General features: G+C 50.6%; 1 protein-coding gene across 1 annotated transcript in view; it reads left to right on the top strand.

Annotated features, from left to right (window-relative positions):
- The window catches only part of LOC126517916 (arylsulfatase B-like), a 315,163-nt gene that overhangs the window by 43,765 nt on the left and 258,760 nt on the right, over positions 1-12,638 (top strand). The window contains exon 3 of the mRNA XM_050167747.3: positions 9,878-10,037. Coding sequence (XP_050023704.3) covers positions 9,878-10,037 — 160 coding nt within the window. The remainder of the gene's footprint in view (positions 1-9,877; positions 10,038-12,638) is intronic.

Raw genomic sequence — 12,638 nt, 5'->3', positions numbered from 1 at the left:
TTAACCCAGTGCCAAATAGCTTATTCTACGCGCCACGTATCCTAACGCCAGAGAAGTTAATCCAAAGATACAGTTGCGGATGTGTTCTAGGAAGGTCAAAATAAGGACGAAATGTTATAATTTTGCAGCCACCCAAAATAACTGAAGAGACTTCTAGAAGAGCGTTGTCATGTTACAACAAAAGTGCCTTTCCCGCTCGTCGCATCATAGAAATAAGGCACTGCTATCGGTATCATATTGCCGCAGAGAGCTCTCCACATGCCAGTTACGAGCACTCTCGTGAGGCGCCTTTCCAAGCGTCTCATCGCTAAAACCCATTACTCGTCGCATCACCATTAGAAGAGCGCCAGCAACGCCTCGCGCATGGCGATACAGCGCGTGTCTCCCGTGCACGCGCTCACAGCAGCGCCCGAGTCTGCCGTCAAAATGAAAAACCACGTTGTGGCTCTTGGCCTTCGGGGCGCGTGAAAAGTGCGTTCGGCGGAGAGACGTGGTGGACTGTGGAACAGGCTCCTGTTAACTCTTATTTTAAAGTGTGTGAATGTTTAATATTGAGTTTCCGGGCACAAGTTCGCCCGCAATAAACCAGTGTGTTTAGTGTGCTTCATTGAAGAGTGCTACATTTCTGGTGGAGGTGCGGGGTATTATTGGAAGTCCCCACTTCGTAAGAGAACGGAGCCCCGACCCTCAGCGATTGGAACCCAAGGAAATGACTCCAGTACACCAGCGCACAAGCCGCCGCATCCGAGGAGACCCACCCGAGTTAGGACCGCTTCCTGTTGCTGCAGCAGTGCAGGCAACAGTTACCAGCGACGGTGCAACCATGACCAGCCCAGTGGCATCGCCCCAGCTCATCGTGTACCCACCACGCACGCCCGAGTCCTTCCACGGCGATACGTTCGAAGATGTGGAAGACTGGTTAGAACACTTCGAGCGAGTGGCAGATTTCAACGGCTGGGACGGGACACGGAAGCTTAGCAACGTGTACTTCTCGTTAGAAGAGTCAGCGAGGACGTGGTACGTCAATCATGAAGCGACGCTATCTTCATGGGAAGAATTTCGGCAACAGCTCCTTGGTCACGTATGCCAGCACCGATCGGCGAGAAAAGGCAGAGCACGCTCTACAAGCCAGAAACCAGCGCACTAACGAGAGTGTCGGCATGTATATGGAGGACATGTCCCGTCTCTTCACGCGCGTGGATCCAAACATGACCGAAGAGAAGAAATTACGCCATCTGATGCGTGGCGTTAAACAGGAGCTGTTTGCAGGACTCGTCCGCAACTCACCACACAGTGTTGCTGAGTTTCGCACCGAAGCGACGACCACAGAGAAGGCGCTGCAGCAGCGTGCCCATCACTACAATCGTGATGTCACCAGCGCACCGGCCCATATCCTGTCAGCAGGCCCAGGCAGTAACACCGAAGCACTAAGGGAACTGGTGCGATCTATCGTAAAGGAGGAGCTTCGAAAGCTGCAGCTACCGGAAGCCACGCCGACAGTTTCAACTCTCGCCGCCGTCATTCGAGATCAAGTTCGCCACGCCATTCTGCAGCCAGGACGTGAGGAACCGCCTGTTCATCATGACCAACCACCACCTGTGCGTCGCGTGCCAACGTACGCTGATGTGTTATGTCAACCGACCGGGCATAGTTCTCCATTCGCGACCCCCAGCAGCCGCCAGCAGACTCTGCGCAGCGGACCCCTTCTAGCAGAGCTGAGGCCACGAAAAAGTGACGTGTGGCGTGCACCCCACCGGACGCCACTCTGTTTCCACTGCGGGGAAGCTGGACACCTTTACAGAATGTGCCCATATCGCAGAGCAGGTCTTCGCAGCTTTACGATAAATGCGCCTTGTCCCCGTAATGGCGACAGACCCATCGAAATTCAGGACTACTTGACCAGACAACAGGATCCGGCTGCTAGACACCAACACCAGTCACGATCATCAACGTCTGCACGCTACCGATCACAAAGTCCATGGCCATCCTCGATTTCACCAAGGCGTCGTTCACTGAGCCCACGTCCGGAAAACTGAAGCGAGCGACCTGTGGAGGCGAGGCCGCTGACGTTCGAAAAAGCCAAGATCCTCCGTCAAGTTTACCGAGCAGCCGCGACGAGCAGAAGCGGATGAATAAGATATGTGAGCAGAGAATTTCTTCAGACTTGCGCATTAGAATAGACGGTCATGAATTGAGTGCATTAGTTGACACAGGTGCCGATTATTCCGTCGTAAGATATACACTCACCAAGGAATTGAAAAAAAGTTTTGATGCCGTGGAGTGGACCCCAGATTCGTACGGCTGGTGGGCCCTGGGTAGATGTACAGCGAGAATCGGAATTCGGGGTTTTTCTTACGTCACTGATTTTGTCGTGCTACCAGAATGTTCGAAGGATGTAATACTCGGAATGGACTTTCTCCTAACGAATGGTGCCATAATCAACCTGCACAATTCTAGCGTGTCCTTTTCTACGAAGCAGGCTATAGACATGTAAGAGTCAGAGGAGGTAGAACACGTTGCCTTGCGGGTTACCGACGATGACATAACCGTGCCACCACGATGTAGCATGCTGGTTCGCGTAAGAAACGAAGCATTCTACGACTCGGAAGGTATAGCAGAGGCCAACGTCGAGCTACTGTTGAAAAAGGGTATTTGCGTAGCACGAGGAATTGTTCAACTACGCGATGGGTGTGCTGATGTATTGCTGACGAACTTCGGAAGTGAATTTCAGCACGTCGCAAAGAACACAGCCATCGCCTTCCTGCACAGCGCTACCGCGGTCACAGATGTATGTAGCATAGCGTCAAGGCCGCCTGCTGTCCAAACTATGCATGACGCCGCAACATCAGTTGCGATCAATCAAAGTCTGTCGCCAGCCCAGAAAGAAATGATGGAGGACCTTATAAATGAATTCGCAGAATGTTTCTCCACCTCGTCAAAGGTACGGCGCACACCAATTGTTAAACACCGTATAACAACAGACGAAGCGACCAGGCCAGTATACCAACATCCGTACTGAGTGTCACCGGTTGAACGAGAGATCATTAAGAGTCAGCTGAAAGAGATGCTTGAGGACGATGTCATTCATCCATCAAACAGCCCGTGGGCGTCGCCCGTAGTCCTTGTTTGAAAGAAGGACAATACGTTTTAGATTCTGTGTTGATTACCGGAAACTGAACAGTGTGACCAGGCGCGATGTATACCCCCTTCCCCGCATTGACGACACCTTGGATCGCCTACGACATGCAAAATTTTTCTCTTCATTAGACCTCAAGAGCAAATATTGGCAAATTGACGTAGACGAAAGAGACCGTGAAAAAAACTGCTTTCGTAACCCCAGACGGCCTGTATGAGTTCAAAACGCTTCCATTCGGCCTCTGCTGTGCGCCGGCGACATTCCAGCGCATGATGGATAGTGTCCTCTCGGGTCTTAAATGGCAGTCATGCTTAGTTTACCCTAGACGACGTAGTGGTATTTTCCGCAACATTCGACCAGCATGTCCAGAGGCTGCGTTTAGTGCTTCAAGCCATCTGCTCGGCAGACCTAACCATTAAACCGGAAAAGTGCCAGTTTGGATTCCAAGAACTTCGTTTCCTGGGTCACATAATTAGCGCGCAAGGTACTACTGATCCGGATCCCGACAAGGCTGCTGCCGCTGCACGATTTCCAAAGCCTACAAACAAGAAGACGGTATGGCAATTTTTGGGACTATGCGCTTATTACAGGCGATTTATTGAAAACCTCGAAAATTGCCGAACCTCTGACGAGACTTACTAAAGAAGACGTGCCCTTCATGTGGCATACTGAACAAGAGGTTGCGTTCAATGAATTAAAGGAACGATTGCAAGCCCCACCGATCCTCGCCCACTTCGACGAGACAGCGGACACAGAAGTCCGTACAGACGCAAGCAGTCTTGTTCTCGGCGCGGTTCTAGTTCAGTGGCAAAATGGGGAAGAGAAAGTCATAGGGTATGCTAGCCGCACTCTCTCGAATGCTGAAACAAATTACTCTGCGACAGAAAAGGAGTGTTTGGCTGTCGTATGGGCCATTAGCAAGTTCCGACCATACCTTTACGGTAGGCCGTTCCGTGCAGTCTGCCATCAGCATTCTCTTTGCTGGCTGGCAAACCTAAGAGACCCATCTGGACGACTTGCGAGGTGGAGCCTCAGGCTCCAAGAATACGAAATTACTGTCGTGTACAGGTCTGGAAGAAAACATAACAATGCTGACTGCTTATCCCGCTCACCAGTGGAGTCTACTCCTTCACAAGAAGATTTCCCGTTTCTTAAAGCGATGACAGCTCCGGAAATCGCCGAGCGTCAATGGGCCGACACAGAATTGCTCCCACTCATCAAACACCTCGAAGGATACGACGTCCAAGTCCCACGTATGTTTACGAGAGGTTTATCGTCATTTTGCCTCCGAGATAATGCGCTCTACAAGAGAAACTTTGAACGCAACCAAGAAAAATTCTTACTCGTCGTACCGTCAGCCATGCGACCAGAAATTTTGGAAGCTTGCCATAATGAACCAACGTCGGATCACTTAGGTGTCAGCCGGACGTTCGCCAGAATTTGTCTCAGATACTTCTGGCCTAAATTGTTAGCATCGGTGCAGCATTACGTGAAGACATGTCGCGAATGTCAAAGGCGCAAAACACCACCCGTGAAACCGGCCGGACTTCTTAAGCCCATAGACCCACCAAAGACTCCATTTCAACAAGTTGGAATGGATCTTCTTGGCCCGTTCCCAGCATCATCGTCAGGGAAGAGATGGATCGTAGTAGCGACGGACTATTTAACACGATATGCTGAAACTAGCTGCCTTGAGCGAGGAACCGCAGTTGAAGTTGCACATTTCTTCGTTTGTAATATAGTACTGTGACATGGTGCACCAATGGTCGTGATTACTGATCAAGGAGCGGCCTTCACAGCTGATTTGATGCAATGTTTGATGAAGATAACTCACACCAGTCACCGTTCTTCGGATACAAAAAAAAAACTAAGACCAGTTTATCGCTCAAGCCATGCGGTGAAGAAGTTCCTGAATGTTGTTAAGATAGGCGCACTCCACAATTTTCCCCCAAAATGTACAGTTTTTGTTCAACTTCTTGTGGTCCTCGTAACACATTTTGCAATTACGCCTTTTCGCCACCTTCTGAGCAGGGTCGACCAGAAGTACTTCACCAGTTCGTGAAGAGTTACGCACCTCTTCCAAGATCGATAGCGTGCAGCTGAGCTGCGCAACCACAAAATTCTTCATCCAACCACGCCTCTTTGCATTTTCGAATATTGTCTTTATCCCCTCTGCAGAGAAGAACCGTAGAAACAAATCCCACGCCATTGTAAACTGTCTTGCGCTGATCCGTAATGCTCGGCCGAGGTGTGCGGCGAGCGCTACTGCATACCATCCCCAAACAAACGGCCTGACGGAAAGTCTAAACCGAAGCCTGGCCGATATGCTGTCCATGTATGTCGACCTCGAACATAAGACATGGGACGCTATCTTGCCTTACGCCACTTTCGGCTATAATACAGCAGTACAGGAGACAACCCAGGTTACTCCATTTCACCTGGTCTATGGCCGCACAGTAACAACCACACTGGATGCTATGTTGCCGGTAGATGATGACAACAACAACCCGTACGACGTCGACGACTTCCTACAACGAGCTGAAGAAGCCCGGCAGTAGGCACGGTTCCGTATCCGCCAGCAACAACGTAGGGACGCAAGCTACTACAACCTACGCCGCAGAGAAGTTCACTACCACCCGGGCGACAAAGTGTGGGTATGGACACCAGTGCGTCGTCGCGGACTATGTGAAAAACTCCTTCGCGGATACTTTGGACCTTACGAAGTTATTCGCCGAGTAGGTGACCTGAATTACGAAGTCATCCCTCATGAACAAGAGCGATCAAAGCGGCACATCCATGCGGAGGTCGTACACGTAATCCGCATGAACCCTTACTACGACTGGCAATGAAAACACATCTATAGATAAATTTGTTTCATACGCATCGGGACGATGCGTTTTCGGAGGGGGACTAATGTCGCAGAGAGCTCTCCACATGCCAGTTACGAGCACTCTCGTGAGGCACCTTTCCAAGCGTCTCATCGCTAAAACCCATTACTCGTCGCATCGCCATTAGAAGAGCGCCAGCAACGCCTCGCGCATGGCAATACAGCGCGTGCCTCCCGTGCACGCGCTCACGGCAGCGCCCGAGTCTACCGTCCAATGAAAAGCCACGGCGTGGCTCTTGGCCTTCGGGGCGCGTCAAAAGTGCGTTCGGCGGAGAGACGTGGTTGACTGTGGAATAGGCTCCTGTTAACTCTTATTTTAAAGTGTGTGAATGCTTAATATTGAGTTTCCGGGCACAAGTTCGCCCACAATAAACCAGTGTGTTTAGTGTGCTTCATTGAAGAGTGCTACAATATTATTGCCATCAACAGGCCGGCAAAACTCAGCTATTAGATGGATTCTCTGACATGCATCGAAAAATGGGGATTCATCAACAAACCGTTGATTTCTAAAGCTGATATATAGAGAGGCTAAAGAGAACGTCCCGTCACATCTGATCATTTTCTTTTCTAGAGTCGCGTAGCATCACGCAACTTCCGCAAGCCCATGGGCAATTACCAACCATGCCGACCTGGATATGAAACGAACGGGAATCGAAGAATCTATAAGGTGGTACACACGTAGCGAACAACAGACCACGTGGCAATGGGTATCACGTGACCTCACTTAACTTTTGAAGGCCCATACATGCTTCTCAGCCATATTGACATGGATATCATACGAACTGTCCTCGAAGAAGCTCTGCGATAGTACCCACGAAGAGCACGGCCGACCACGTGAAATGGAGTGTCACGTAAACTCACGGGACTATCTCCAGTCATTGGGTGATTCACAAACAGGCTGACAAACATGCTGACAACCGAAATATTATGGCTACTCTTTCGTGCAACCTCGCAAACCATTTTACTTGGCGTTTGCTACCGCCCCCCGCGAGCAGACACTAGCTTTACTAACAAGCTCAACTGCGTCCTAGATGTACTAATGAAAAAATACACTATAACGCTCAGGTTTTGCTCTTCGGAGACATTAATTTCCCTAATATCAATTGGCATAGCTATCCACCATCGTCACATAGTACAACCGAAAATGATTTCCTCGTAGTCTGCTTTATTTCAACTTAGCCCAGCTAGTCTTAGAACCAACACGTGCAGTGAATGACTCGGCCAACATTTTAGATCTGAATTTAACTAACAATCCGTCTAGCCTATCTTCGATATCTTATCTCCCGGCAATTAGCGACCATAAAGTAATCCAGACTGTCTTTAACTTTAGCTTTCCAAAACGAGAATGATGGAATAAAATAATACGCTTATACGACAAAGGCAACTACGAAGCCATTAACAACGAACTTTTCCCGCCGTGGTTGCTCAGTGGCTATGGTGTTAGGCTGCTGAGCACGAGGTCGCGGGATCGAATCCCGGCCACGGCGGCCGCATTTGGATGGGGGGCGAAATGCGAAAACACCAGTGTACTTAGATTTAGGTGCACGGTAAAGAACCCCAGGTGGTCAAAATTTCCGGAGTCCTCCACTACGGCGTGCCTCATAATCAGAAAGTGGTTTTGGCATGTAAAACCCCATAATTAGCATGACTATTAGGGGTTGGTGAGGTAATTTATCAAATGCTTTCCTCGCACATGCACAGGAAGACTGAAATACTTGCAAATTCTGCAATCACGTGAAGTCACGTGACGCTATTTTCACCTCCGTTTCCGTGCTGTTGCGTGGAAACAGTCGCACTGGCTGTTCAATTCCCGTTTGTTTAGTATGCATGTCAGCATGTTTGTAAATCACCCAATGACGCGAGAAAGTCCCGTGAAGTCACGTGACGCTCCTTTTCACGTGGTCTGACGTGCTCTTCGTTGGTACCATTGCACAGCTTCTTCTAATCGCATAGCTTCTACGATTCTTGTTCGTTCGATACCATTGTCAGTGTGTGAATGACGTGTGGGCTTTCGAAAGTTACGCTAGGTTACGTGGTACCCTTTACCAACCAGGGGGGGGGGGGGGGGGGGTGTCTGCCGTGTCTTGCGTGGGTGCCATCACAGAGCTTCTTCGAAGATCGTTCGTTTGGTATCCATGTCAGTATGGTTGGGAATTACCCAGGAGCCTGGAGAAAGTTACACAATGTCACGTGACACCCGCTACCACGTCGTTTTACGTGTGTGACGTGCGTTCCATCGCAGAGCTTGTCAGTTCGTTTGAAACACATGTGAGTGCAGTTGGGAATCACGCGTGGGCGAGCGAAGGATACGCGAGGCCACGTGACGCCATTTCCCACGTGATTTGACGTTCTGGATGTGGGTACCATCGCATAGCTTCTTATTTTCCCGTTCCTTTGATATCCATGTCTTCATGCTTGCGAATTACCCATGGGCTTGTGGAAGTTACATGATGTCACGTGCGTCTTTTTCACCTGGTCTCAAGTACGCGACGTCTCTATACTGATCATCGCAGAGCTTCTTCGAAGTGCGCTCCCTTGATATCCATGCGGGTATTGTTGGGAATCGCGTGTGGGCAAGCGAAAGATACGTGAGGTCACGAGACAGCATTTACCATGTGGTTTGACGATCGCTACGTTGTACCATCGCGTAGCTTGTGCGATTCCCATTGGTTTGACACCTGTGTCAGGGTATTTGTGAATCACATGTGGGCTACCGAAAGTTCGCCAGGTCTCGCGACATCCTTTACCACGTTGTCTGATATGGTCTGCGTGGGTACTATCACAGAGCTCCTTCGAAGCCCGTTCATTTAATATCCATGTCAATATGGTTGGGAATCAGGAATAGGCTGGCGAATGTTACGTGAGGTACCATGACGCCTTCTTCCACGAGACCTTAGATGCGCTGCGTGGTTGTAATCGCAGACGTTGTTCGAAGCTCGTTCATTTGATATCCATGTCAACGAGGCGTGAAGAAAACAAAATGATGAGATGTGACGTGACGTGACGGTCTTTTCAGCCTGTTTTTACCCGCTTTAGAAATCAAAGGTTTGGTGCTGGATGTCCATTTATTTCTATGCATGGCAGCAAAGCCATCAAATAGGTGCGTTTCGCATGAGCTGTTCATGGCAATAATAAAAGGTCTATAACATTGCATTATTTCGATTATGTATCGCATGGTAAGGCATTTTCGTTGTCACATGGCAGCGCTCTTCAAGAAGTCTCTTCAGTTATCATTGGTAGACGCAAAATTATAACATTTAGTCGTTATATTAAACATCCTAGAACACCTCAGCAAATGCATCTTTGGATTAACTTCACTGGCGTTAGCGTTACAATACGTGGCACGTAGATTACATTATTTGGCCTTGGGATAAATGTGTGCCACCTGAAATAAATTGACTGGCGTTTGAGCTACTATAGTGGGCGCTTGGATTAATTTGAACGGGAAAGCATGTAGTGGAAGAAGCTCTGCTGGTCAAACTGAATAGGGCGCCCTCTTCTACGGCGTATCTAATTATTACTATGTTGCTTTCTATCGTCGGTCAATCGGTCAGAATCAGCCAGTTGTCATGTAGTCTGTCTAGTGGTACAGGAGTGTTCGGTTTCTTTTCCAATTCTTTTAATTGTTTTTGTTTCAATGAACACATTACTCTTAACGAATGCCTGGCTGCCCTATTTTCCCTCGCTCCATGGCCTGCACTGTGCTGCCTGCCTGCCTGTCAGAAAACCATCAATTCACTATAGATTCATGGCAAGGAGTACCTGTGGCTATACACGGCAAACTCCGGGAGCCGTGCGTGCGCACGCGCTGCTTGTGTATCGCGACGAAACCACGACCAGCCGCGTTGTTTCAGGGCTGGGATGACGTCAGCTTCCACGGGTCCAGACAGATCCCGACGCCCAACTTGGACGCCTTGGCGTGGGATGGAGTCTTGCTCAACGGCTACTACGCGCAGCCGATGTGCTCCCCTTCCCGCGCTGCTTTGCTCACGGGGCTCTACCCCATACGTTACGGTACGTGCAACGTTCCTTGGCATCTGTTCAGAAGCAGTGAAATAGAGAGCAGAATATTTCACGTTTTATCGTTAAAGAAATGGCCCCGAAAAGAAAAAGGCACTAATGCACAAAAATACCACGAAATCCGTAATGCTACACTGACGACCCCGTGTTGCATTGCGGGAGCGGAATTTGATTTTAAAAAACAGATTTCATTTCCTGTACTAATGAGCCATTTTCCTCGATAGAATTATTATTAAAAGTTATTAAATGCATTACCGTTCTCCAGACTCACGCATTTCGGTTGTCTTCCCTCAAACATGCTCGACCCGATGGTGTTTTTTTCCCTCAGTGTCCCGCCCATAATAGAACAGATGCTCTTTGGAGTCATTTTTAGAGCGATAGCTTCACTACTCCAGGTACAAACCTAGAAAACGCCTGCTTCCGTACACCTGACATTCAAGCTCAGCCACTACCGGCGACTGCTGCGTGGCGCCCATATTGACACGTGTACTTATCTTTATCGGGCGACCACGTTTCGCCGCCTAACAAATGTTATCGCACAGCGCGGGACGCGCCTACATGTATCCGAAGTTTCTGGAAACTTATCGATGCTTCTATCCGCTTTCTGTTGTCGCCGAACCTTATGTTATCTGATTTCATCGCCTGACGCGAATGGTGTAGAACTTTGTGGAAGGCACACGGGTCCCAACGATTAGTCTGGAACATTCGATGACTACTGTATAAAAGCCGACGCGCTGGACCCGCTGGTCAGATTTTCGACGATCGCCGACCGTCTTCGCTGCTATCGTTGCGCTATAAGTGTAGCCTATCTTGCGGGCACAGGTTCGCCCAATAAAAGTTAGTTTTGTCGTTCAAAGTATTGCTACTGTGTTCTTCAACGTCACCACCACGTGACATCTGGTGGAGGCGCTTTTTGTTCATGTACCGGACGCCCCCGACAAGCCGTGAGAGAACACCAACATTGTCCCGGACCATCGAGCAAGCCGCCGTCTTCAACAGCTGCCCCCGGATCACGGACTGCTACCTGAGAAGACCAAGAAGATTGTGGCCAAGGCAACGCCAATGGCAGTCCCAGCGTCCCCCATCGTGCTGCAGCAGCCCAGGGAACCACCGACGTTCCGCGGTTCCACATTTGAGGACCCGGAAAGCTGGCTGGAAACGTATGAGAGGGTCGCTACGTTTAACAGCTGGAACAGTGACGACAAACTGCGACATGTCTTCTACGCATTGGAAGACGCTGCCAGGACGTGGTTAGAGAACCGCGAAGCCACCTTGACGACCTAGGACCTGTTCCGAAGCGGCTTCCTGCAGACATTCGCAAGCGTCGTACGCCGAGAACGAGCCCAAGCGCTATTATAATCCCGGGTGCAGCTACCTAATGAGACAACCGCGATCTTCACGAACGAAATGAGCCGTCTATTCCGTCACGCCCACACCGAAATCCCCGAGGAGAAGAAAGTCCGCCTACTCATGCGTGGGATGAAAGAGGAACTTTTTGCCGGAATGGTACGAAGCCCACCGAAGACCGTCGACGAGTTTCTTCGCGAGGCCACCAGCATCGAGAAGACACTCGAGATGCGAAACCGGTAACTCGATCGCCGCACGAGCTCTACAAACTACGACGGGGTTCAATCACTCGCTACCGACTATCTACGCGAGACTATCAGAGCGGTCGTACGCGAGGAGCTGCAGAAGTTCTACCCAAGGTCGCAGTCCCAAGTGGATCCAATTGCTCAAATCGTCAAAGAAGACGTTCAGCGATCGCTTGGAGTCCCTGAGGTGCAACCACGATCACCGCAAACTCAGCCGGAAGCGATGACCTACGCCGCCGACGCCCGCCGTCAAGGTCCCCCTCCGCGACAACGCCAGGGCCCTGTAACGCCGCAACTCCGTCGTCCACCGCCGCCGCTGCCAGCACGCCCACCCGTAGCCCAGCGCAGCTACACGAGGAAGACGGACATTTGGCGAGCCCCCGACCACCGCCCGCTCTGCTACCACTGCGACGAAGCCGGCCATGTGTACCGCCGATGCCCATACCGCGACCTGGGATTGCGAGCGTTCGCCGTAAACGCACCGCGCCCTCGGGAATGTGAACGCCCTCATGATATCGCCGACTACCTCGCCGCTACTCAGTGGAGCCCTCGACGACCGTCCCGTTCGCCGTCACCAGGCCGCTACCTGTCGCCGCAGCGCCGACCATACACCGGCCCAGCCCGGGACAGCTCTGCGAGCCCATATCCGGAAAACTAAAAGCAGCAACCGATGGAGGTGCAGCTGCTGTTCATCGAACTGGCGAAGATCCTCCGCCGCTGACGAAGACGCCGAAGAGACCATCTCGACGACATAATAACGACACTCCGCCGTCCCGGCGAAGTCAGGAAGCCAAGACTACAGCGACGAAAGACGACTTGACGACGCCACGTTCCAACTTCAGTTCAACACGACGCAGCTGTGATCCGACACCAAGACCTAACTGCAACGCCAGACAAAGAACCACCGATCTCGACGTGCTTCTCGACGGCCACGCAGTTACCGCCTTAGTGGACACAGGGGCTGATTCATGAGTGCACACATCGTCACCCAATTGAAGAATGT

This window comes from Dermacentor andersoni, chromosome 11 (genome assembly GCF_023375885.2).
Source record: "Dermacentor andersoni chromosome 11, qqDerAnde1_hic_scaffold, whole genome shotgun sequence".
NCBI lineage: Eukaryota > Metazoa > Arthropoda > Arachnida > Ixodida > Ixodidae > Dermacentor > Dermacentor andersoni.
The sequence above is the reverse complement of the archived record's forward strand: the minus strand, read 5'-3'. Positions and strand labels throughout refer to the sequence as shown.